At 43.4% G+C, this 27,377-nt stretch overlaps 1 protein-coding gene across 1 annotated transcript; it reads left to right on the top strand.

Annotated features, from left to right (window-relative positions):
• On the top strand, positions 1-27,377 carry ZNF512B (zinc finger protein 512B). The gene is made up of 18 exons (XM_044659653.1): positions 1-124; positions 2,763-2,842; positions 4,035-4,163; positions 6,533-7,086; positions 7,174-7,335; positions 7,526-7,758; positions 8,079-8,150; positions 16,349-16,495; positions 17,093-17,217; positions 17,430-17,522; positions 17,866-17,973; positions 18,277-18,447; positions 18,562-18,756; positions 19,373-19,474; positions 20,173-20,235; positions 21,420-21,518; positions 21,764-21,997; positions 27,144-27,377. The coding sequence occupies exons 1-18, from the start codon at positions 1-3 to the stop codon at positions 27,207-27,209; spliced, it is 2,757 nt and encodes a 918-aa protein (XP_044515588.1). The 3' UTR covers positions 27,210-27,377.

Below are 27,377 nucleotides of genomic sequence, written 5' to 3'. Positions count from 1 at the left end.
ATGGGTGACCCATACAGTGCTGGAGGAAGCCGAAGGCTTGCAGGACCAAGTAAGGGTGGTTTGGGGAAAGATGGAGAAAGGATAGAAAGCCAGCTCCCTGCCCCCCACGAGCCTCCTAAACTTGGTAAGAACACTTTGGTCATTGACAAAAACTTTTGTACCCATTCCTCAGGAGAAGCTAGGAGTGTGGTTTGCCACAGCCAAGCCAAGCTTCTGCAGTGGCCTGGAGCCTCCTCTCAAGACTGGGAGTCTGACTTGAAGAGGTTTTCTTTAATGTTGAGACAATTGGGGTATAGATTTACCTCTATATGTACTGTTCACTGGCAAGTGCTAACTTTTCAGACTGACCCTTTCAGATTGTGCTTTGAGTGAGATCAGGGAATTAGTAAAACCTAATCCAAAATTAAAATCAACCAAAAAAAGAAAGTATGAACCAGCTCTTTTGAACCCAAGTACAAATTAGCTTTATATATAAAGCGCGCTCTCTCTCTCTCTCTTCTCTCTCTCTCTCTCTCACACACACACACACACACACACACACGACATATATACAATGTATGACCAGTTCTCTATCAGGAGCATAGGTAATTGAGAAATGCCAGGAACTAGGTTGAACATGGGATAATGTGGAATTGTCTTGGATATTCTCCCTACTTCTAATACACAGTCAAGCAAAAAGCATTTTTAAAAATTAGATTTTATACAGTTAATAAAAACCTATTTTGTCTCTTTCCTAACCCTCATCCCTGTTAAAAAGAAAAAAGTCTTGTAACAAATATGCTTAGTCAACTAAAACAAATTCCCATATTGGCCATGTCCAAAAAAATATGTCTCATTCTCCATACTGAGTCTATCACCTTTCTGTCAAGAGGAGAGTAGCTTCCTTTTCCATCCTTTGGAATCATTATTGGTCATTTTGTTGATCAGAGGTCTTAAGTATTCCAAAGCTGTTTGTTTTTACAATTTTATTAATATGGTAAAAATAGTTCTGGTTCTGCTTGCTTCACTCTATCAATTTATATGACTCTTCTGAAATTTCACTGCTACTTTCCCTTTCATCTTTTCTTGTATTAAAATATATTAATAATTTCATCCAGGATCTTTAGTTCCATCCCTTATAGCAAGGTGTTTTTTTTTGTTTTTTGTTTTTTTAAGAAAAAAAAGGAAGAAGAGGTGGGTGGGAATCAGCAACACTGATTAATACCTTGAGTGAGTCTGAAATGTTTCACCTATAGCAGTGATGGGCTGGATCTGTACTACAGGGAATAGTTTGCCCATCATTGCCTTAAGCAATTCCCTAATCACTACATCTGGATGTAGGGGCATAGTGATTAGGGAATTGCTTAAGGGAGTGATGGGAAAACTATGACCTGGATCTGGCTCATGGGGAATAGTTTGCCCATCACTGACTATGGGCTCTGCAAAGAAGCATCTGGGAGGTTGACTTCTCATCTTTTCTTTGGGGTCATGCAAGTTTTTGGTAATTTTGCAATGTTCACTTTTGATTCTTTGGCAGCTATTGTTATTTCCCTTTACATTATAATAGTCATTGTGCATATTATTTTCTTGCCTCTGCTTACTTCACTCTGCATCAGTTCATGTAAGTCTTTCCATGCTTCTCATACGTGCTATTTTCCAAGCAGTTATTCTATTACCCTCATATCCCACAAGTTGGTTAGCTATTCCCCATTTGATGCTGCTATAAATATTTTGGTATTTATGGGGACTCTTCTTGTCAAAGACCTCCTTGAGTTGTAAACTTATTAGTGGAATCTCTGAGCCAAAGGATATGAACATTTTAATCATTTGATTCATATACTTCCAAATTGATTTGCAAAATGGTCACAGTGATGCACAACTCCAACAGTGCAGTAGTGCATCTTTTCCCACTTCTCCAACATTGACTTTTGCCATCTTATTTTTATCTTTGACAATTTGTGTGTGGGATAAAACCTTAAGGTTTTTTATTTGCATTTCTTTTATTTTTAGTGATCAGAGCATTCTTTCACACATGGTTGTTAATAGTTTGAAATTCTTCCTTTGAGAAATTTGTTAATTTCATTTGACCACCTATCAATTGGGGAATGGCTTATGATTTGCCATTTATTATGGCACAATAGTGTTCCATTTTATTCATATACCATAATTTGTTCAGACATCTCCATTTGGTGGGTACCTCCTTAGTTTGTAGTTTTTTGCTGCTACAAAAAATGCTAGAAATTTTTTGTTTATATAGTTCTTTTTCTTCTTTCTTTGATCTCTTTAACATATATGTCTAATAGTAGTACAATTTAGTGACTTTTTGGGCACAGTTCCAAATTGCTTTCCAGAGAGTCTGGACCAATTTACAGCTCCTCCTATACAATAGCATTAATACCTGTTTTCTCATTTCCCCTCCAAATTTCAGGTGGTATTTATTAAGCACTTACTATTCTACAGGCACCATGCTGAGTACCAGAGATACAAAAAAGGGCAAAAAAAAAATCTCTGCCCTCAAGAAGCTTACATTCTAATGGAGGAGAAAACTTATAAATAAATAGGTACATATAAGATACATACCTCCAAATAAACAAGTAGGCACAGGTTTCATTCTCAGAGAAAAGTACATGAATTGTTAGGGGAATAAACTCTGCCCCTATAGGGACATAATTGCCCTATTTTAGTTTTGAGCAGAACTTTATCTTTCTTGATAGGGAGGGCGGACAGAGAGTGCTCTTCTCCCTTCCCAAGTTCAATAATCCTTGCCTCTGCTTCATTCACAGGAAATTCTACCAGTGACAAGATGGAAGGCAGGAAGAAAGGACGGCCAAAGGTCGAGAACCAAGCACTGAGAGACATTCCTGTGAGCTTCTCCCTAACCTGGAACCCTGGCTCTGCTCTTTCCTTCCCTTACCCTTCTGATACAAAACTATTACCACAGCTCTGGCTCTCTGAGCCTTTGGCAACCCTGGTCTGACTCTTTCAGGTCCACTGTCCAGGATGCTATAAATTTAAGGTTCTTTATATGCAGACTGAAGACACCCCAGCCTCTCCTCAACTTCCAACAGTGGAGGCTATCTGTGTCCCTTAAAGAAAAAAAAAAGCTGCTAGTTGGTACAGTGGATGGATAGTCAGTGGATTGAAGTCAGGAAGACCTGAGTTTCAATCTGACCTCAGGTGTTTCCTAGCCAATGACCTTAGACAAAGTCACTTATTCTTTGCCTCAGTTTCTTTATCTGTAAAATGAAGATAATAGTAGCAATTATCTTCCAGGGTTATTGTTAGGCTAAAATGCTATATTTTGCAAAATTTAAAGTGCTTTATCACTGCTAGCTCTTACTAGGATCATAGATCTAGTGCTGGAAGAGGCCTTAGAAACCATCTAATATAACCACTTCATTTAATAAATGAAAAAAAACTAAGACCCAGGAATTTTAAATGACTTACCCAAAGCCATTACAGGTAGTAAGCATCAGAGGCAGAATTTGAACCCCAGGTCCTCTGACTAGAAGAAGTGCTCTTTCCACTGTTACACACTGCTTCCCTTTAATCCTTTGAACCATCTCTTTAAAGCAAATGATCTTGGAAGTTGTAGCCAGCTAAGGTCCTTAGGATCCCAAGATAAGGTACCTGGCAGAGCCCCGTAGCTAAGGTAGCCATTCCCCTGGCCTGGGCTTCTTTGGTGTAGGGAATAGGACAGGGGAGCTAGTGAACCTTATCCTGTTTAAGGCTCCCATCCTGTTGTTATTGTTTTCTGGAAGGTAGGTAGGTCAAGGATAGTTTAGTTCTCTCTTGTCCCCCCAGAGAATGAATAAAGAAATCAGATGTGTGGATTGAGGGGAAGGAAAGGGCTGTATGGGGTAAAGTTGAAGAATAGGAAAGTATTTGAGATAACTGATGTCCTGGGAGAGTGGGAGCTTACTGGACTCAATTCCATTCAACAGACATTGATTAAGTGCTTGCTGTATGCAAATCCATGCACTATGGTTGGGGCAAAGTTTAGATAAGGCACAATATAAACTCCTGGATATTTTTTTCTCTCTCTCCTGCCCCAGCTCTCCTTGATGAACCAATGGAAGGATGAATTCAAAGCCCACTCTCGGGTGAAGTGTCCAAACTCAGGGTGCTGGCTGGAGTTCCCAAGTATTTATGGACTCAAATACCATTATCAGCGTTGCCAGGGGGTAAGATTATTGGCTGGATTGTGAGGCTTGCTGAACAGTATACCATAAGTCTTTTCTTAGTGGGAATGGAGTTTAGGATTTGGGAATAATAAAGAAGTCAAGATGGGGGAGGAGGGAAAGAGCAAGGAGACTTTAGTGTTGAAGACTTTTGGTTTAAAACCTTAGGTCTAAATATAAAAAAGCATTATATCCATCAGGGCACATATACACACAGGCCCATTGTCTATCTGAAAGGCTCTAGGTATTTGGGGGGGGATGCAAAACAAAATGTATGTCTGTTTAGATGCTGGCATGTTTCAGAACATTTCTGTGTTTCTTCACACATTGTGAATGCTTCTGTATGAGCATCTTTTTAAAAAATCAGTACTCTGTGTGTAATGACCATGCCTAGAAGACATGGTACTCGGTGGTGTATGATTTCACTTCAAGGAATAATCTCTATATTTATTTATTTTATTTTTCCCATTTTATTTTTTTTCTTTTTAAATTAAAAAAAAATATTTTTCCATGTTTACATGATTCATTTTCTTTCTCTCCCTTCTTTTCTCCCCCCTCCCAGAGCTGACAAGCAATTCCACTGGGTTGTACAAATGTTATCACTTGATACCTATTTCCATATTATTCATTTTTGCTATAGAGTGATTTTTTTTAAACCCTTACCTTCCGCCTTGGAATCAATACTGTGTATTGGTTCCAAGGCAGAAGAGTGGTAAGGGCTAGGCAATGGGGGTTAAGTGACTTGGCCAGGGTCACAGCTGGAAAATGTCTGAGACCAAATTTAAATCTAGAGCCTCCTGTCTCTAGGCCTGGCTCTCAATCTACTGAGCTACCCAACTGCCCCCTATAGAGTGATTTTTTTAAAGCCTAAAGCCCAAATCACATAGCCATATATACGTGTTTTGCTTTTGTACTTATACTTCCATAGTTCTTTCTCTTAATGTAGATAGCATTCTTTCACATAAGTCCTTCAAGAGTGTCTTGGCTTGTTGCATTGCTACTAGTAGCAAAGTCCATTACCTTATTCTCTGTATTTAGTAGGCTCTGTGAATTGCCCCAGTATTGTTCCCCCTTTTCTTTCTTCCCCTGTTCCCATGCCTGGCTTCTGGAACTGCTTTTGCTGATCCTCCTCAAGAAACCAGAAGGAGGTACCCTATGCCCTCTTTTACTTCTTACTTGTTTAGCTACCAGAATAAGTATTTCCATATTGAAGTGTCCATATTTTTGGATCATCTCTGTATCTTGGTTCAAGTTATGGTGCCCAAGGAGTTTTCTGGCCATGTTGTCTTTGCCAGCTATTTGCCACTCCCACTTGGATTCTGAAGCAATCTCTTCCTCTTTCCCTAACCTCCTTCCCGGGAGGAATCTTGAGTTCCTCTGGAGGAAGAGTTTGTTGATGTTTCTAAGATATTCCCACTCCCACTCCCACAGCCAGATATCCTGCCTCTCTCTTCTTCACCTTTTCCAGCCTGTACATGAGAACTCAGGGTTCCTATTTTCTTATGCTCAAACCTTTGCTCAAAGTATTCCTTCCTGACCTTCATTATCCATCTAATTCCTACTTGTACTTCAAGACTACCTCCTTTAGGAAGTCTTTCCAATTTCCTCTCACCAATTGTCCCTTCCACCTTTCAATCTCCACATCACCCTCTTATAGCACATTTATATTTTACCTTGTCTTATAGCTGAATGTCTGTGTCCTAGTTCTTGTATTAGATTGAAGGCAGGGACTATGTCTTATTCATTTCTGTGTGTCTCTCAGTGCCTTTCATCAGGTCTTGCACACGTTAGATGTTGAATAATATTCATTGAATGAATAAATTAATATAGTCAGGGTATCATTTTTGCCTCTGTTCCCATGGAAATATACAGGATGGTATATAACATTTGTATGTGTGATATATGTATTTTGTTTTGAACACATCTGTAATGTGTGACCCATGTGTCTGCTGTGAATGGACTCTATGTCGAGCTGTGTGGGAAATGAATAATGATAGAGGGATATCAGTCATCTCGTGTTTTTCTTTTCTGCCCTTTTCAACCTTAGCCCAGGCTGCTCTCGTCATTCCTCTTTGTCCATATGTCTGATTGCTTTATTCATTTTCTGGAGGAGCAAGGAAATGCCATAACACTTTACTCTTTTGCCTCTGGTTTGAGATTGAGGGTTAGGAGTTGGGAGCAAAAAGAAAAGGTCAAAGATTGGGACCTTCCTTGTATTTCTTTTTCCACTTTCCTTGTGCTGTTCAGGGTTTGGGGATAAAAAGCTGGGAGCTTGATTGCTCTTAGTGAAACCATCAGCCACAAGACCCAACTGTTCCCATGATCCCATCATCCCTGGACACATGTGGTTCTGTCTACTCTTTCTTCTTCAGGGTGCCATCTCTGAGAAGCTGACATACCCATGCCCCTACTGTGAAGCTGCCTTCACCTCCAAGACTCAGCTAGAGAAGCACAGACTGTGGAATCACATGGACCAGCCTGTTCCAGCCAGCAGGCCTTTCCCCCTGCCTAAAGCTGCACTCCCTGGGAAACCAGTACAGACCAACAAACCAGTCCCAGTCAGCAAACCAGTCCCAGTCAGCAAACCAGTCCCAGTCAGCAAACCAGTCCCAGTCAGCAAACCAGTCTCAGTCAGCAAACCAATCCCAGTTAGCAAACCAATCTCAGTTAGCAAACCAGTTCCAGTCACCAAACCAGTCCCAGTCACCAAACCAATCCCAGTAAGCAAGCCAGTCCCAGTCCCTAAGCCGGTCCCAGTACCTAAGTCGGTCCCGGTCGGCAAACTGGTCCAAGTCAGTAAGCCAGTCCAAGTTGGCAAACCTGTCCCAGTCAGCAAACCTGTCCCAATCAGCAAACCAGTCCCAGTCACCAAGGTGGCCCCAGTCAGCAAACCTATCCCAGTCACCAAAACTATCCCAATCACTAAGTTGGTCCCTGTCAGCAAACCTGTCCTGCCTAGCAAGCTGATTCCAGTAAGCAAACCTATCTTGCCCAGCAAACCCTTCCCATCCAGCAAGCCCATCCAAATCAATAAGCCCTTCCCATCCAGCAAACCTGTCCTGGTCAGCAAGCCCATCCCAATCAGCAAATCAGCATCACCCAGCAAAGTGTTGCCGATGAACAAGCCAGAGAGCAAAGTGCAAAGAACTGTGGGAAGGAGCGGTGGTAAGAAGAGGTATATATGAGGCCCAGAGAAAGCTGTCTGGTATCTCTCCCCCACCCCCAATTCTCACTTGGCTTGGGGTATTGCTTTGGGTGGGAAGAGAGGCCATTCCTTAGCTACAGGTTGGGCTGAATGAGAGGGATAGCTGCTAATTTAAGGCTTCAGCCCCACTCCCCCAGGTCACTGTGTATATTACCTCCAGGGCTGCTGAGGGCTTGGACACCTGCCCTGTCCATCCAAAACAGGCAAAGTTGGAGAAAGAAGGGGATTTGCACCCAGAGAATGGAGAGTGTGCCCTGGACACATGTGAGAGTAAGGACTTCCATATGACTGCAGCAGATGCCATTGCTTCACCTGCTACCAAGGCTACAAGCAGCAAAGAGGCCGCAGGACCAGTATCACCCCCTGAAGAGGATCCTGAGCGTTCCAAGCACAGTAAGATTAGAGCCCAGGATGAGAAGGGGGGACACCTCAGAGCCCCCATACTTGGATCTGTCTGTCCTCCACATCCATCTTCCCAGTGGTTTTAGCTGATAGAGGAGCTAGAGTCTCTTTTATTCTCTTCTTCCTGCTCTACTTTCCTGCCCCTAAGCCTGGCTCCTAGCCCATTCTTGTCACTGCTCTAGATAGATAGAACTGCTTGGTAGGGGAAAACCCCTAGACTAGTTAGATGAAGGGTAGCACTAGAAGTTAACCCTTTTCTCTATGGTTATTTGACCAGATTTGGCTTTCTTGTTTTCTCTCTCTTGAGTCAGGAAGGAAACAAAAAACGCCTAAGAAGTTCACTGGGGAGCAACCGTCTATCTCAGGGACCTTTGGACTTAAAGGTGAGTACTCTTCTCCAAGGCTCAATACCATTCTTTATACATAATATTGATAGTAATTGAATAAATGAATGAATAAATTTCCCACCCCCAGGCACATGGGAGACCCCAGGAGTTCCTCCCAGAATCCTTATAGAATTAGATGTGTTGAACACTATCCACATCCAGAGAAAGAACTGTGGGAGTAGGAACACAGAAGAAAAACATTTTGATCACTTGGTTCAATGGGGGTATGATTAGGGATGTTGACTTTAAATGATCACTCTATTGCAAATATTAATAATATGGAAATAGGTTTTGAACAAGGATACCATGTAAAACTCAATGAATTGCTCATTGCCTCTGGGAGGGGGAAAGGAGGAAGAGAGAGAAAGAACATGAATCATGTAACCATGGATAAATATTCTAAATTAATTAATTAACGAATGAATGAAAAGCAAAATTAAATGTGTTTTCAGAACAGGCTGGTTTCCCCTTTCCTCATCCCAGTCCTCTCCAAATTTGGAATAGAATTCTAGGATCTTTTCCCACTGGAATTACTGGTAGGCAGAACTAGAACTAGCACAGAGCTACCTGGAGTTGTGTTCAGATAGCAGCATGGGGAGATCTATTTCCTTCCCTTTTCAGAGAACTGACTACCTTACCTGCTGCCCACCCCCTTACACCCCCAGGCTACCACACATCAGGGTCCTAGGGCTTTCACTCCCTTTTCCCAAGGCTACATTTTTTGGAGTCCCTTTTGACTACCTATATCATAGCAGGAGGGCAAGGGGCATCAAGGTTTAGGATGAGGAGGAGAATTACCAAGGGGGAACGAATGGATGGGAATACTAGACTTCATGATGTCAGCTTTCCAGTCCTACCATAGTAAACTATTAGTCATTTATAAAGTGGAGGCAAATAATATATACATTAACTACCTGTGACTTTGGTTGGGAGGAAAGTGCTTTGCAGCTACTACACCCACCATAACCGTGAGTGTAATTTGCCATACCCTCAGACACTCAATCAGTGTCTACTGACTGTGAAAGCTGGCAACATTGTGGGAGAATTAGTGGACTTATGCATGTATATGCAGTTAATTGCAAGTTTAATTCGCAGCACACCTTTTGAAAACCACTGCAGTAGATGGACCTTAGACATGATCTGATATGGTCTGGTCATTTGACAATTGATGACTCTAAGCCCATAGTGGTGTCTTAATTTGCCTGATACTCCCCAGCAAGTTAGGACTTTGGACTTTGGCTCAAGACACCTGAATTCTAGTCCTGATTCTGGCACCTTAACTCATCCCCCTGTATGATACTTATCATAAACCCCTCATCTTTGGTTGTAGACATTCAATAATTTTTTTTCAGTGAAAGAAAGTGGAATGTTTTACAGACAAATTGTACAGTATAGCTATTTTTTGAAGAGTCTGAAATAAAGATCTCATCCCATTCTTACCAGGAAAGAAATGGAACTTGACAGAGAAAGGACTGGTCCCAACTGCTCAGTATGATAGAGCCAAGAATGGAAATGATCCTTTACTGTCTCTCTTGTGCAGACTTAACTATAATTTAGAGGAGAACACATACTCCTTTAGGGTTAGAGTTGGTCAGACTCCTTTGTTCTAACTCTAGGTTTCCATGATTTTCAACATGCTCAATACTGTGTTCTAAGGCTCTAAAATATGGCCAGCCATTCAGTTAGCATTTATTAAACATCTGCTGTGTGCCTGGCATGTTTTAGGCACTGGAGATATAGACAGGCAAAAAATAAGCTTACTCTTAAGGAACTCATAGTCCAGTGGAAGAGAGATAACATGCTATAACTATATAAACTATATAAATAACTATATAAACAGGATGAACTGAGAGAAGGAATTTCAGTTAAGGAGGATTAGGAAAGGCTTCTTGCAGAAGTTAGGACTTTAGCAGGGATGTGAAGGGAGCCAGAGAAGCCAGGAGGCAGAGATAAGGAGGGAGAGCATTCTAGGCATGGGGAGGAGGTAGGGGAGGAGCCAGTAGGGCAGTAGGAGTCTGGAGGTAGAATGTCATATGTGTGAGGAACAAGGAGGCTAATGTCATTGGATGAAAGAATATATTGGAAGGAGGGAAGTAGAAAATATGGAAACAAAATCACATCAATGTCATTGGATAATATGAATGACAATGAAATATGATTAGATTTCTAAGAAGTTTAATGTTTTAATTTAGTACTCTATGTTTCTGTTTTCATTGATGAGGGTACTCCTATTAGACTATCTCCACAACTTTCTTGAGATGGTCTTCTCTTCAAACTTAGCTTACTTTGATGCCTTATTTTCTTGTGGAAGTGAACTTGTGTTCATGGAAGTTTTGCCAACAAGAGTCAAGATTTGACAGGCTTCACAATGGTCCCAGCAATGATCAGAAGGCATAACTTATTACAGATTGTGGTATAGGACCTTTAGAATTCCTTAAGTCTATCTTTTGGTCTCTAAGCAGGGTCTGATTTCGGAATAGCATCTCTCTTCACTTTAAAGGTGTTCATGGAAAGAGCATCCATTGTTTCTCTTAGTAATCCATTGCCATTACTGCATAATTAAGTGTGATGCTATTGTAAGAGTGGTGGACAACGAAGGAAAGGCTGTCTATGTCTGTATCAACAAAGAGAAATATAAAACAGAAGAGAAGGGAAACATAGGGCTTAAGGGCAAAAGTTGTAGAGTGATCATAATTTTAGTAGATGGAGAGGCAGCATGGAATAAGAGAAAGAACATTGGATTTGGAGTCTCATGACTGGATTTCAATTTGACCTCTGTCTCTTGGGATCATAAAGTTATAAATTTAAAGCTAAAAGGGACAGTAGAGGGAGGGCAGATAGAGAGCCTGGCCTAAGAGATGGAAAGTCCTGGGTTCAAATTTGTTCTCAGATACTTCCTAGCTGTGTGGCCCTGGACAAGTCCCCATTGCCTAACCCTTCCCAGTCTTCTGCCTTGGAACAAATACACAGTATTAATTCTAAGATGAAAGATAAAGGTCTTTTTAAAAAATTAATAAAAAGAAACAATAGAGACCATTTAATCCAACTCCTTTATTTTACAGATTAGGAAACTGAAGGTCACCCAGGTGTCAGAGGCAGAATTTGAACCTGGATCCTCTGACTCCAAATCAGGTGCTTTTCCTACTGTAGGTTATTTCCATTTTGGGGCCTCAGTTTCCCTATCTATTAAATGAGGTGGTTGAATAAGATGGCCCCCAACGTCTCTTCTAGCTCTAAATGTATAATCTCACAATCCTGTCTAGATTCTTGTCATTGTCATCAGTGAACTTCTAGGTCATTCCTTCTTCTGAATCCATTACCTATTCTACAAACTTTGCCACTCCAACTTCATCACCTTTGAACATCTTGGCCTAGGCCTTCACTGTTTCTCAGTTTCAGCCCCAACTTTCTGTCTGTGTGGCTGTACCTTAGAACTCCCTTACCTCATTCAAATTTCCTGCTCAACTGATTTTGACTTGGGCACTAAAATTTCTGATTTAGGTTATTGCCAGGAGGACAGCACCTTTGTGCCTTCCTAGCCCCAGTATGACACTTGTCAGATATATCCATTTCTATAATACTATTTCCAATTAGTCTCATATAGCTATAGTTATCCATTCATCCAAGTGTTTATGACCTAATATTCTATTTAAATAATTTGCCCCTTCAAGGTCCTATTTGGACTTTTATGAACAATTTAACATTTATTAAGATCATCATTCTGAGATCAAAGCACAGTTCTAGGTATTGGGAAAAAGTAAAGTTTAGGTAGGGTGTGTGTCTCCATTCACAGAGTTTAAAGTCTAGTAAGGGGATGTCACAAACACTGGTGACTTTAATACCAAGTTTACATTGATAGGCACATTAGAGAAATACATAATAAATTGTTCTCTGAGGTAGGTCCAAGGAAGAAGGTCTTTGCTGATCAGAAGAAACAAAAGAGGCAGCATGGAGGGAGGTGGCATTTGATTTGGGCATTAAAGGTTGGGTAGCAGTTCAGCAGACAAAGAGGTAAAGGAAGGAGATTGCAAACACAGGAAAGAGCTCAGGCCATGGTTTTGAGGTGGGAAATTTTAGGGTGTATTTGGGCAGTAGAGCATAGGCCATTTGGCTGAAGAGTAATGTGTAGAGGGAAAAATCTTGTTAGAGAAGGCTGGAAAAGGTGGGCAGGTGCCAGATTGTGGAGCACATTAAGTGCCAGACCAAGGAGTTTGTTTTATTCTATATGCAGTGGGATCATAAGATGATTCAGAGCCACATAGAACCTTAGAATTATCTAGTCCAATTCTCTCATTTTACAGTTGAGGAAACTGAGGCTCAGAGAGTTAATTTGCTTCAGAACATACAGGCAGTAAGTGGTAGAGTCATGATTTGAACCCAGTTGTCTGATGCCAAATTCATTGCTCTTTCCACCACAACAAAAAAAATGAAGTGGAGTTGTCGAAGATTTTGAGGTAAAAGAATGACATGACAAGATTTACTTACAATTAGTCTGGCATCGGAATGAAAGACAAATCTGAAGGGAAGAGAATAGACGTGACCTTTTAGGAAGTTCTGATAATCCAAGGTGATCATAGTCTGGGTTTATACTGTGATAGTGACAGAGGGACTAGAGATTAGATAGATCCAGAGGTGTTCTAGGAGGGAAGTTTTGGTTTGTTTAATCTATGCTCGCCTGCCTGCGTTTGGTTCATTAGTGCCTGAAGCAAATAACATGCTTGAATTAGATTTCTTGGAGTCTTCAGTCAGTGATTTTCACTTGTCATGAGACTTTAATTTTGCACTAAACCTGCAAATGTGTGTCCTAGAACTGCCAGCAGTACTCTAAATAACAAATGGGCTGGGACTGCTAGGTAGCACAATAGACACCATGCCATATCTGGATTGCAGAAGAACTGGGTTCAAATGTGGCCTCAGATGCTTCCTGGCTGTGTGATTCTGGGCAAGTCACTTAACCTTGATTGCCTAGATCTTGCTACTTTTCTGTCTTAAGGGGTTTTTTAAAATAAAAAAATAACAAATGGGTAGCTTTATTCTGATAAGCAAATAACCAAATTAATTTTTTGTAGTTTTATTAATGTCTTTTGTTTTTGCATCATAATTAAATTTATTTTCAGACATATTCCCATGACCCCTTTGCTCCCTGCCACCTTCCTCCACTATTGAACTCTGCTTTGTAACAAAGAAAACAAGCAGCATTAGTATGCTCTCTTTCTAACAGTGTATTCTGTATTTTGTACCTGAAGCCCCTCCATACGAAAGATGTTTTATTTTCTGTTCTCTAGAACCAAAATTAGTTATTATAGTTATTTAGTATGCAACTACCTTCTTGGTATCTTTTTCATTTATATTAGTATAATCATTGTGTATTCTGGGCCCTAGTTCTTCACTTTATCTACATTTGTTCTTATGTCTTGTTTCTCTGAATTGTTCTTATCTGCCATTAAAAAAAAATCTTTTCTTTTTATACACCTTCATTTCCAAATATGTCCTTCCTGTCTCCTTTATGCAGGGAGACATCCTCTATAATGAAAAATGAAAACAAGAAAAAAAAAGTAGTTCGGCAAAACTATGGGAACATCACCTGAATCTGACAATATATACAATGTTACACACCCATAGTCCCTCACTTCTGCCAAGAAGAGTAGGAGGTTGATTTTCTCACTTCTTATTTAGGACCAAGCTCGATTATTATAATTACTGTGTTAATTTGGTTTTTGGGTGGGGTCTTTCCATTTATTGTGGTTCCAGTAATTATTTGTTTGGTTTTCCTGGTTCTGCTTACTTTACTTTGTATCAGTTATGTAGGACTTATAATTCTTCTCTATAGTCATTTCTTAAAACACCATAATATTCCTTTACATTCATTTATCAAGATTTAATTTTATCCATTGCCGAGTTAATGGGCATCTGCTTTGTTCTAGTTCTTTGCTACCACTAAAAAGTCCTTCTCTAAATATTTTGGTGCCATATCTGTTGATATTTATAGCACAATGATATTCCATCATATTCATATTGCACAATTTGGTTAGCTATTCTCCAGGCAATGGGTACCCACTTCATTTTTATTCATATGTATTCATTTATTCAATAGGCATTTATCATTTGCTTGCTTTGTGCTAGGTGCTAGGGCTAAAAAAGACTTAGAACAGCACAATCCCTGCCCTCAAGGAGCATACATTCTAAGACAATACAAAATATATATATATATATGTATATATATATATATAGTAATGTTTAGGGAATAGGAGAAGGTACTAGCAACTGTGGTCAGGGTAGGCCTTATATAGGAGGTAGTACTTGAGCTGGATTTGAAAAGGAAGCCAGAGATTCTATGAGGTAGAGAGTAAAAGTGCATTCCAGGCCTGGAAGAGGCAAAGACCAAGAAAGGTGAGATATGGCATCTTATGGATGGATGCCATCAAGACTAGTTCTCCAAAACATGAGATGTGTGAAGCAGAGTAATAATGTACAATAAGCCTGAAAAGGGAGACTGGAGTCAGATTATGAAGGACTTTCAGTGCCAGGGGAGTTTGTATTTTATCCTTGAGGTAATAGGCAGACACTCAAGCTTGTTGACAGGATTAGGGCATTAGGGGAGAGGAAAGGTGACAATGTCAGATGTGTGTTCTAGGAATAACACTTTGCCTGTCCTGTAAATTTGAGAGTAGAAAGGTAGGATTCAAGGAGATTATTTAGAAGGCAAATAGTCCATATGAGAGGCAGTGGGGGCCTGAACTCAGGGGTTTATAGTGTGAATAGAAAGAAGGGACAGATAAAGGGGATAAAATGGAAGTAAAATTGACAAGACTCAGCAACTGACAATATCAGATGAGTGGGAGTGAAGGGTAGAGCCTAACTTTTAGGTTTCAGAGAGTTAAAAAATGAAGTAATTGAGAAAAGAGGCAATAAAGGCAATGAATAGACACATTTTTCTGGCATTTGTCTATAAAAGGGAGAAGAGGCATTATGCTATGTATATGTGTTATGGGATATGTGTGATCTTTCTGTCTTTGACCTCCTTGGAATCTATGATTGGTTGTGGGATTACTAGGCTAAGATGTGAACATTTTAGTTGATTCTTCTTTTGATTCTTTTGAATTATGAAAATTATGAAATATGAAAATTGTTTTACAGATTGGAAACCAGACCATTATAGTTCCAACAACAATATGTTGGTGTTCCTTGTAGCCCCTCCACCAATGACTATTCCTAATTTTTATCATCTTTACCAATTTGATGGATATAAAGTGAAACCTCAAAAGTTTAATTTGCATTTCTTTGTTATGAATGTTACATGCCAGCCTTTCGGATGATTGTCAATAATTTTTAATTCTTCTTTTCAAAACTTGATCATTTATCTCATGGGGACAAATTCATTTTAATTGACACAGTGGGATAATTTTTACTCTTATAGATAATAGGTGTACCCTATGGGTATATGTGTATGTATATGTGTGTGTGTGTGTGTGTGTGTGTGTATACACATAAAATAACAGCCTTATAAACTATAAATCAAGTCTCCTGTTATGTATGGAACTAGTATTATGTCTGAGGGAGATGCAAAATTGAGGTTTCTGGCTTTGGTTTTGGACATGTAACTATATTATTCAATATTATATGATAAGTTGGGAGGTAGAAAACAGAACTCTGTGAGAAGATTCTTCATATGCTAAATGAAGAGCTTGAACTGGATGCTTTTTAAGGTCTCTTTCAGCTCTTAATCCTTTGATCCAAAGAAACTTGTTTTTGTAATATGATTCATCTTTCTTTAATATAGCTGCTTAGTAAGATCAAATTTTGCATAAAGTGTTCTCGTAGCATAGCTTATGCTTATCCATATATATAATGTAAAATTGTTCCTCGGGTGTGGAGTCCCTGGGCTAGAGTTCTGGGAGAGTCTCTGAGGTTCATTTCTGAAAAGGTAAACTCAGGACCTCACAAATATCAAGAAAGAAGTCCTTCAGGTTAGTATGATAGAGAAATCAAATAGGCTAGACAGCCTATCTGCTGGCTATTTCTGGGGAGCCAGCCTCAAGGGGATATCTATGAGTCTCTGTTTTCCTAAGAAATCCATAGTATCTCCCAGGAACTAATTGGTAGGACCTAGAGGTCAAATCCAAAAGGGATATGAGACTGGAGGGTGGGGCTAGACATGACAGTGCATCTGTTAGTGAAATCCTTATCCCACCCAGGCCTTGCCAAGGCAGAAGACAAAGCCAAGGCTCACCGTGCCAAGAAGTTGGAAGCCAGCAGCAGTGCTGAGGAGGGGAGGAAAAAGGTCTTGACAGCCAGTGTGAAGAAAGAGGTGGTACCTATACCCACAGCTCACCTGAGCACAGGTGAGTGGGTGGAAGGAGTTCCCCCAGCTCAGAAAAGAATAATACCAAAGCATGGGCTGATTCCTGTCCCAATGACTATAGTTCACTTTTATATTAAGATTTTCACAGTGCTTGACATGCATTTTGTCCCCATAACAAGCCTGGGATCATCCCCATTTTATAGCTGAGGAAATTGAAGGTCAGAGATCATTAGTGATATGGCCTGGTTAACATAGTAAGTTATCTGTGATAGGATTCCAACACAATTTTCGCTGATACCAAGTCCAACTCTTGATACCCTTTACCACATGGTCTTCTCTGATGACCCAGGGAGAAGACAAGGAGGGCTTGAGTGTTCCAGGACCATCCCAAGAACTGTGCTGACTCTTTGGGGTACTGAGGAAAAGAGAATAACTGTGGGAAGGCATATTCTAAGGAGAAATCGGATGTGGGTAGGCGAGCTGTAGACTTCCTTCTAAGGAGAAAACTAGTACATATTATTGTTTGAGGATAGGCTTTCTGGAGTATGAAGATTGGTGTCAGGTTGTAGTCTTCCTCTTCTGTCCAGGCCCCTCTCTTACCCCTCTCTCCCCACACCCCTTACTTCTTGCCTTCCAGGGAGCCCTGAGGAACAGTGGCAAAGGATCCTCCATGAGAAGGGTGAGGTCGTCTGTCCCACCTGTGGAGTCATTACCAGGAAAACCATTGTAGGCCTCAAAAAGCACATGGATGTTTGTCAGAAGGTAAGGATAAGGTTAGCCTCTAGGGCCCAGGGCTGAGGATGCAGTGGGACCCAGGCGTCCTGGAGTCAAGAAAGCTGCCTTCTATTTGCCTGGAGCCCATTTTGCTTAAGACCTGAAGGCAGGAAGGGGGACAGTAAAAGTGGGAGGAGATCTTGTCCCCTCCTGCTTTCCACCCCCATGCCTGACTAGGGGTGGGGGTGGGGGCTGTCCAGCTGCAGGATGCGCTCAAGTGTCAGCACTGCAAGAAACAGTTCAAGTCAAAGGCAGGGCTCAACTACCATACCATGGCGGAGCATAGCAGCAAGGTATGAGTGTACCCTTTGGCCCTGATCCCTCTCCTCTTGCCAGCCTACCTGCCCATGACTCACTCCTGAACCTCATCCCTTAGCATTTATGTTAGATAAACTTGTGTAAGTAGGAAGAACGATCCTAAGGGCGGTGGAAGAGTTTGTGTATAGGACTGGCCTGTGTGTGTGTGTGTGTGTGTGTGTGTGTTTGTATTTCCACATCAGGGATCAGCGTATGGAAGTGGCACAAGGACTTATGCATGTATATATGGGAGGGGACAGCCCACATGACAGTGTCTGTATGTTAAAGGGGAAAGTCCTCTGTAGGAGACCCATTAGCTTTGAGCCTGTCTGTCCCCAGCCTCAACCCCTGACAGATGTAGAGCCTACCGAGGTGGATGAACAAGAGGAACGAGAGCGTTTGAGGAAGGTTCTGAAGCAGATGGGAAAGCTCAAGTGTCCCAATGAGGTCAGCATCCATTTTTCCCCCAAGGTCTGCAGAGATCATGTTTCTTATCCCAGTGCCTCTGTGTTTGAAATCACTCAGTTTGGGGAGGAAGGAGGTCTCTAGGCAGGTAATTTATTGTGGTCAGCATGGAAGAGACAGTGGACAATGCCTGTTATTAAAAAGGGTTCTTTAGTGTCTAAACGCCTGTTCCCTACTGTGAAATGGGCTCTTGGTGGGACTCTTGGCTCTGGTTCCCCTTCCCAAAGTGACTTGGGCTAACCCTGGGTGGGATCTCCTGGTTCTTAGTAAGCATTGTGCCTCCAGGGCTGTGCAGCTGCTTTCTCCAGTCTCATGGGATACCAGTACCACCAGAGGCGATGTGGGAAGCAACCATGTGACCTGGAGAGTCCTGTGTTCACGTGTCCTCACTGTGGAAAGACCTATAAATCCAAGGCTGGTCATGATTACCACATCCGCTCAGAGCATCCTACCCCGGTAAGACACCCTCTCTCTTCTTCCCTTTAGCTCTATGTTCATTTGCCTGAACGTATACTCTCAGGAATGCAATACCTTCTCCAAAATGTTATATTCCTACCTTTTCTAACATAGCCTCCTGAGGAACCTGTGGGAAAACCTCCTGAGCCGGATGTTGAGATGAATATGGAGCGGACACCAAGTGGACGGATCCGCCGGACATCCGCCCAAGTAGCAGTGTTCCATCTCCAGGAGATTGCAGAGGATGAGCTAGCTCGGGACTGGACCAAGCGGCGGATGAAGGATGACCTTGTGCCTGAAACCAAGAGGGTGAGTCACCTAGGGTAGCGAAGTGCAGAGTAATTTGAGACTGGCCATTTTCCCTCTCTAGTTATCTGCTTAAAGATCATTGGCCATATGGCTGCCCTGACAGGTGACTTTAAAAGACATGTCTACCTTCTCCTATCTCAGAAAATGCCTGGGCTTCCAGACAAGTTGTCACATGGCCTCATTTGGACATCCATTGTCACATCTGCCTCACACTTCCTTGACATCTAACCTAACTCTTTGACCACATTATTTTCCTCCTGCTAGGCTCTCAGGGCCTCAATACTGGTTACACAGTTTATTTTTAGTGTTTATACTTTTTGTTTTGTAGAGACATCCCTTGAGGGGATGGAAATGACCTTTGGAGAGCAGGCTATAGCTGAGAGAATGCCTTCTATCCCCTCGTGTGTCTTGGCTTCTTTCTGTACAATGGTGGTCAGGCACAGGTTTAGAGCTAGGTTAGTGGATGTCTTAGAGAGTATGATTGAACAAAATGGGGTTTGAGGGAGGAGGTAAGGGGATTGGTCACAGATTACCTGGTGCTCTCCTACCCCCATCACAAAGAGAGCCAGTGTGTGGGAAGGCTGCCCTGTCGTCCATCACACACATTGTTTGGCAGCTTAATTACACTCGGCCAGGACTCCCAACACTGAATCCTCAGCTGCTGGAGACATGGAAGAATGAAGTGAAGGAGCGAGGTCATGTCAACTGTCCTAATAACGTAAGAATAAAAAATGATGGGGAAGTTGGGAAGGGAAGAAAGAGTCCAGACTTGACCTCCCTGGGAAGGGCTTGCCTGTGTCCCCAATTCATATTAAATTAAATTAAATTCATAGGAGATATGAGGAAGCTCTCCTGAAGCTTTAGGAATAGAGTCACAATCTAGCTTCCTTGAGTACTGGGGAGTTGAGGAAGCATTCAGACTGCTATGTGTGTATTCACATAGCATGTGTATTCACAAACATAGCTTGCTCAACTCCCTAGTAATATATATGTATAAAATACACACACACACACACACACACACACACACACACACACACACACACAAGGTCGCAATAATGTGAAAAGGGGTTCAGGTCTAGAAATTTATTCTGAGGTTCCCAAGAGTCAAGTTCTCCACTCCCATATTCAGCTTCCTTCCTTGGAGGTAGGTCTAGGACACTCCTGCTATAACTTTTTCTCATGGGGAAGGGAGGACAGTAGAGAATGATTATGTACTTAGGGGCCCTTTCGTAGGACTAGTCCCAAGCTTAGGTACAGAGTCCTAGAATTGGAAGAGACCTTAGAGACCATCTAGTCTAATCCCCTGTTATCTGAGTAAGGGATACTGGTTCCCAGGGGAGGGAGTATTCAACATAACAAAGTAGCATCTTCCCATGATTCTCCTTTCTTTATGTCTCTGTCTCTCCCTCCCAGTGCTGTGAAGCCATCTATTCTAGTGTGTCTGGGCTGAAAGCCCACCTGGCCAACTGTACCAAGGTCAGTTTCCTCTTCCCTTACCCAGGATTCTGTTTTTGGGAAGGGGGCTTAGCAGTGGTTAAACCCTTCCTTGTACAGAAGTTTCTGGGTCTCAATGAGAGGAGGAGGTTCATGTGGGGGGAATAATCCCTTCACAGGTATCTGTACAACCGAGAGAAGAAATGCCCTCTCCTTTAATCTACAGTGGTAGAAAGCCTTTACATTTGTCAGGGTCTTTTGCTGGTACTTGAAGAAGCATCACAGGAGAACTGGATGAGCCAATCAGTACTGAAAGCCTGTTTTAATGGAGGCCATCTGACTTAACCTAAAGGAGCTCTGAGAGGGAAGCAAGGGGATGCTTTAAAGTAGGATCTTGCCACCTCCAAAACTCTAATGACCTCCTCATCCAGAACTGGCAATTCTGTAACAGGGCAGAGAAGTAGATAACTAGAGAACCTCAGGAATAGTGACTGGCCAGAGGAGGAAGTCTAAAATGGTCTTTAGAGAGAGGCTGCTCTGAGGCCATGGCCCATATCCAATTCTATCTTCACTCCTCTAGTTCAGGTATTTTATGGAGTTTTCCCACTTAGGTCTAATTGATTCCCTGACTGAACTCAGAGTTGGGAAACCATTTAGTTATAGTGGGTTACAGGCAGCAAGATGAAATGTGACTGAGAAAGAGATAGCCTGTTAAAAAAAAAAAAAAAGACTAGACCTGAAAAACCCAAAGTTTTTCCACATTACATCACCCTCCTTACTTTGATGATATTACTCAAGAAGGCTTCTAGGGAAGTTAGATTCATGAAAATATTATCATTCTGGGTTCATACTGAGGCATATTCCCAGTATCCCATTTTACCCAGACAGGTAGACTGTCCTTCCCCAAAGGGGCTCATTGTTAAGTGGCTCACTGTGTCTTTTCTCTGAGAAATGGTCCATAGGACAGGACTCCTGAGATACACACTTTTCATTGTCCCTGGAGCTGCAGCCTCTCTGTTGCTTGAGCCCCTATGGGTGGCTCAAGATTTACAAGATTTGTATATATGGGGCTGGGGGAGTTGGAGTGGAGAATGGATGTTTGTATTGCCTGTCTTCGTTTGGGTTTGAAGATTTCAGAACTGCTTGTCAGCATATGCTGAGGCCTTGTGAGACTGGGAGAGGGTGGAGGGCTTGGGGGATCATGAACCCAGCTCTGTGCACTGCAGGGAGACCACTTGGTGGGGAAGTATCGGTGCCTCCTGTGTCAGAAGGAGTTCAGTTCTGAGAGCGGTGTGAAATACCACATCATCAAGACACATTCTGAGGTGAGGATTTTGCTAAATCTCTTTTGTTACAATCCTAGAGATAAGAGTTCCCAGCTTGGGCCCCCTAGAGTCAGGAGTGGTTAGAATCCAAGGCTAGGTTTGAGTCTAGAAGGGATGGGAAGTCTGTCCGGTAGTTACTGGGAAACCAGGATTTCAGGAAGACCCAATATTCAGCCATGCTAGATTTGGGGAATAATCTCTCCTGAATCCCCTAGGGTTCACTGTGTGTTTCCTTCTCTCCACAGAACTGGTTCCGAACCTCAGCAGACTCCCCACCCAAACCTAAGAGCAAGGAGCACCTCTCTGCCAAGGAGAAAAAAAGCACATCAAGTGGGAAGAAGCGGGGCCGAAAACCCAAGGAACGGCCCTCTGAGGGCCCTCCCCCAAAGACTTCTCCCAAGCCCCAGGACGATTGGCCCTTGGGTGGTCGAGACAAGGGGAACCGAATGGTGCCCAGCCGGAAATCGGGAGCCAGTAAGGTGCCTGAGAAGTGAGCAGTGGTTGGGGCTGGGGTAGAGGGGTGGGGGCTGGGGAGGCCAGGCTGCTTCTCAGACTGTCTGGGTATTGAGTTTACAGGCCAGGGAGAGGAGAAGGGAGGGGAGGAGGGAGCTGGCTCCGATCTCCCATCCCTCATTCTTTGGCTTTCCTATCCTTCTCCCTATCTCCCTGGCCGTTCCTTTGGAAGGAAGAAGAAAACCACTCCCAGGGACCTGCTCCTTAGCCTTGTTTAACTGAGAAAGGCTGTGGCAGCCCGTCTAAGGTTTTGTCAGTCCATCCACATGCATAGTCATGTCATGCACACGCTTGCCTGGGTTACAGTGTACTCAGGTTGGGGAAGGGGCCAGTTGGTGTGCACAGGTACACACACACACACACACACACACACACACACACACACATGTTACAGTTGAGGAGGGGACCAGTTGATGTTCAAAGGGAGAAGAAAGTGCAATAGGGGTGGGGGTGGGGGTTCTCTGAGGGTAGCAGCAGGTTTTCTAAGAAAAGGATGGGGACTGCTCACATATTTGTTCTTGAGGCCTTAGGCTGTTGTACTTTGAAGGGGTGGGGTGGGAAATAGAGTGAGAGAGATCTATGTCCAGATGTTCTCTCAGAGCCAAGACCTCTGATACTTGGAAGTTGTTTGAGAATGATCCTGGGGGGAGGCCCTAGGAAAACTCCTCCCCTCTTCCCATATCTCCAGGGGTAAAGTGACTTTGGGGATCCCAGTATTTGGAAAAGGAGCTGAAGGACCTGAACTTTCTTCTGGAAGGGCAAGCCTGTCTATATTAGGGAAGGAAAGGGATCCCTGTGGGAGGTAGAAGACAGATTTCAGCTTTAGTTGAGGGAATGATGGGGACCTAGATTTTGCCATACCTACTAGCCCCACATTCACATATCTGTTTCTCAACCCCTGGATAGAACAGGTGCTGGTCCTGTTCTCAGGAGAGCTACCCTTTTGTGCTCTTGTGGCATTGTGTTTCTGTCAAGAAGTGCTTATACATTCTTGGGAAGAGATTTGAGTGATCTAGAACCCAGCCTAGTTCCATTGTTTCCCTTCCTCTCAGCCTTGTAAGCCTGGACTCTCGTTAACCACTTTCCTGGATGGATCCCTTATATCTTAGGCAGTTCCTTTGTATCTCCTTATTCCTTTTCCTGTTTTTTCTCTCGTCTATGTCTGTCCACTCACCTCCACCAGAGGGTATAGTGAGAATAAGAATTGAAGGACTGACTAATATCGCGAAGGGTTGGAAGGGCAAATATGAGCACCCTTAAAATACTTTGTCTTTTCCTTCCCTTGGGAGCTGTGCTTTTAGAAGACTTGCCCGTCTATCATTCTTCTCCAAGTCTTGACTTCTCTGGTCCCTGCGTAGAGTTGAGGGAAGGTTGCCAGAAACCAGGGAAGGTGAACTTCCATCTCTGGTTTTCTATAGCACAGTACTTCAGATCCCCTCTCTCGGAAGAACATGGTTCTGTGTGTGACAGCCACGACTGGTGGTGATAATGAGAGGAGGACGTGGCCCAATAGTGCAAGGCTTTCTTGCTTTCCCTGCACTTGACCATTACCAGTTTTCTCTTGGATCACAGGATTATCATAGAGCTATAAGAGAATCTGAGATGATCTTGTCCAACTCCCTCATTTTGACAGATGAGAAACCAAGGCCCAGAGAGATGGAGTGAGTCTACCAGACTCCCAACCTGAATCCATATTCAGACCTTTTGTTCTCCCCTCTCTATACCATGGTGCCCAGGCTAGCTGCTGCCACTTCAGAGATTAGAAAGTAAAGTTTAATAAGTAATGACAGCTCCAGAGATACTGATGTTAGGAAGGGCTCACAGCTCCTGGTCCACTCCCTTTTGTAGAATGACCTCCAGGATAGGTTCCAGACTCCCTGGGTTGGAATCAGTATGTGGCACCTTCTTTGTAGGGTTTTGGAGAGTACTCCTAAAATGAGAGTCCCTAGTGTGAGTGAAGTGTTTAATAAATTCTTATTTCTTGAAAGCAGTGGGAGATAGGCATTCCTCAACGAATTGTCTTCAACATATCCCCCCAATAAGCACTTAGCATCCACTACAGCCTTTGCCTTCGAGTATTTCCTCAGCTCCCAGTCATCTGGCTGATCCCTGAATATCTGGTGGATCCTTTTATCTCCAGCTTTTAATGGTGAAAAAGGAGGAGCTAAGTGGAAGGCTATAGGCAACAAAGGAGGATTGAATGTGGACCTTTGGGAAATATGGAAGGAGTTCTAATCTCACTGCATCATGGCTTTAGAGGTGGAAGGGACCTTAGAGATCATCTTGTCCAGGTTCCTCCTTTTATGTTTAAGAAACTGAGGCCCCAAAAGGCTAAGGTACCTGAGGTAGAAGACCTGACCTTTGAACCTAGGTGTTCTGACTTCAAATCCAGCATCCCTTTCAGTTACACTGTGTTCTTATGATGGAGACTGGTCAAAGGCAATTGGAACCCTCAAGGAAGTGGTAGCTGTATTCTAGGCATTTTGTAAAAGGTAAGATTGGCTTTTCTCCCTCTTACTTCCAGGAGGCAGTGAGAGCCCAATAGCAAAGGTCACTTGAGATGAGGATCCAGACAGAATGAAAAAGGGAAGTCAGGCTTATGCAGATACAGTAGCTTACACTGCCTTCCCAAACACAAATTGTTTTTAGATTATTTGCTATTATGGGTTATTTGTGCCACCACTTCCCTCCATTAATGCAGATAATAGATATAATTATGACCCAACTTATCGATGGGTCTTCCCTCCAACACCCTACCTACCCCCTTCTCCCAACAAAAGAGAAGAAAGTACCTTAAAGCTGAGGGAGGATTTGGACATGAAAGCTACAGACAAGAAAGGACTGGTGAAGGTGGGTGGGTTGGGGAAGGGATCTCTGTTCCCCCAGGTGTCCCCAAGGACCCATTTGCAGGAGCTACAGTCCATGATGTGAATTTTTATATTTGCCCAGTGTGTGTCTCCTAGATATTGTGAGAAAGCCAGTTGTCTTCACAAGTAACAAATGATTTTATATCCTTTTTATACTATAAATTGTCTAAACTTTGACATTTTGGTGCTAAGGGTTTCCTGGTACCGACTGTAACCTGGGGGAGCCAGTGCTTCCCTCAGCCTCAGAAGTTGAGAATTTGGATCACAGTGGCAGGTCCAGGACCACTTTCCCCAACTCCCTTCAGCTACTGAAACTCAGCCAGGGGGTCTGAGTGTCCAATGACTCAGGCCATGGTTGCCATCTCTCCAGTCCCCAAAAAGAGCATTCAGGGCAGGGTCCACCCAGCACAGGTCCATGGGGGAGGTGGACATAGGGTAGTTTCCTGCCCACAGACCCTCATGGGGAGGCTGGGCTCAGGGATACACCTCACAAAGATAATTTCCCCTCTGAGACGTTTTCCCCTTCCTCAATTGACCCAGTTGCCTCTGAGTAGTGTGTGACCAAGACTGAGGCTGTCTCCTAGGGGCAGGGATGAAAGGGGGACTTGAGAACCTTCTGCTTAAGGCTGGGACACTGTCATTGCTTTCAGTGTCTTAGACTAGGGTTTTAGGGCCAAGTGAATTGAAGGGGCTGCCCCTTTATGGTGGTGGTCTTAGAGAAGACGGGCCCTTCCCTCTTCTATACCTTGGAATGAGAGAGGAGACACTGATCCTTTCCATCAGGAGGTCCCCAGTCTGAGGAGAGACACAGGAATTGATTTAAAGGTACAAACAAACCGTGGAAATTGATGGTTAAAAGAGAGAAAAGCCAAGTGCTGAGGGGATGCAGAGAAAATGTAGGGAATGAAAGGGACCAATCTAATACCAAGCTCTTTGAGATACTAGAAGGCCACTTTGCTAAGATGATCAAGTTTGGAAGGAGGCTAGGGGCAGAGTAGAGAAGGTATGTGCACTGTTCCAGGCAGACACCATTCCTTCCAAACTCGGGCTGTCTTCTCTAACCCATTGGTTAATTCCTTCCATTCCCAGGGCTCCTGGGAAGAGAAACTAACTGGTGTCAGAGGTGTGTGTAGAGAGGCCAGAGCGGTGGCCATGGATGGGAAAGAGGAGGTCTGGGTCCTCTATCCTTCCCCTAATGTTCTCTTGGGAGACCAGGCAGGAAAGGGACTAGTTCCTGGGATATCAAAGGGTCTCTTTCCCCAGGCCTCACCCTGGAACCCCTGGGGATGGCTAGTTGAACTCCTAAGCAAGAAAGGTCCCTATTAACTTGGATTTTAGCACTTTACTCCCCCTGGGTAAACTGGGGGTGTGGGTTCCCCCAGCTCGGGTAAGAATGGGCAGGTGTGGGTCACATCAGGCATAGCTTCAGGCAGGTGAGGGAGGACTTGAAGGCTGGAGCCCCTGCTCCCTCCCCCCAACATGTGATCCTCCCCCCCTCCCCAATGGGCAGCGTAGTCACCGAGCTCTGGATTCAATGATGTTCCTATCCCCAAGACACACACACACACATACACACACACACACACACACACACTCCCCTCGCTGCCGCTGACATATTCAAGGCCACCTTCTCCAGATCTACCTCTGACCTTTGCTGGGGCACCCAAATCCAGCCCTCGGTGGTAGGGGGATGGGTGTGTGTGTGTATGCCTAGAGAAGGGCCAGCACTTGCACAAGTAAAGGGAGATGGGCTGGGGTAGGAGGAGGGCAGTTTGGATCTGATAGGAGGGGCGGGCCAAATTTCAAGGACAGACAAGGAAGCACTTTATTTGCACGTGCAGAGGCGATGGAAGCAAGGCAATGCATTTGCCTCAGCCGCCTTCCCCGGGCTCCGAAATCAGCCCTTTCATAGATTCCTCACGCTCCCCTAATAGCCTCTGACCCTCTGCCTCCGCCGGGGTTATCTTGGGATTGGGAGAGCTGGCCTTGGAAGAGGCTTGCTTTCCCCTCTCCTCCCACCCACCCTCCACCCCCCATCGCCGCCGTCGCCAATTCCGATTCACCAGTTGGAGCAGGTCGGGAGAGACCCCGGACTTGCCCACCTGCCCCAGCCCGTCAGAGCGTCCTCTCCCTTCGGGCTTCGTTTGGTTTTTATGCCCATTCTTAGACATAAGTGCATTTTGGAAAAAAAGTTTCAATTTATCCCTTGTAACCACATATATACATATATATTATATCTACAAAGTGTTTATTTGCGAGAGGCGTTTTAACGGTGACCTACCCGAGGCTGAGCCCCGCCCAAGCGTGCTGATTGATGCCCTCCCGAATCACCGGAGAGCTCGGGCCCAGAGTTGGTAAGGCCCCCGGCCGGAGGGTACGTGCTGTAAAGCCCGGGGCCAGCGAGGACCGGGCTGGAAGTCAATTCCTGTATGTACGAAAAAACGACCGTATCAGATAAATGTTTATTGATTCTTTTTCA

The sequence above is a fragment of the Gracilinanus agilis genome, chromosome 2, assembly GCF_016433145.1.
Source record: "Gracilinanus agilis isolate LMUSP501 chromosome 2, AgileGrace, whole genome shotgun sequence".
In the NCBI taxonomy this organism is placed as follows: domain Eukaryota; kingdom Metazoa; phylum Chordata; class Mammalia; order Didelphimorphia; family Didelphidae; genus Gracilinanus; species Gracilinanus agilis.
The sequence above is the reverse complement of the archived record's forward strand: the minus strand, read 5'-3'. Positions and strand labels throughout refer to the sequence as shown.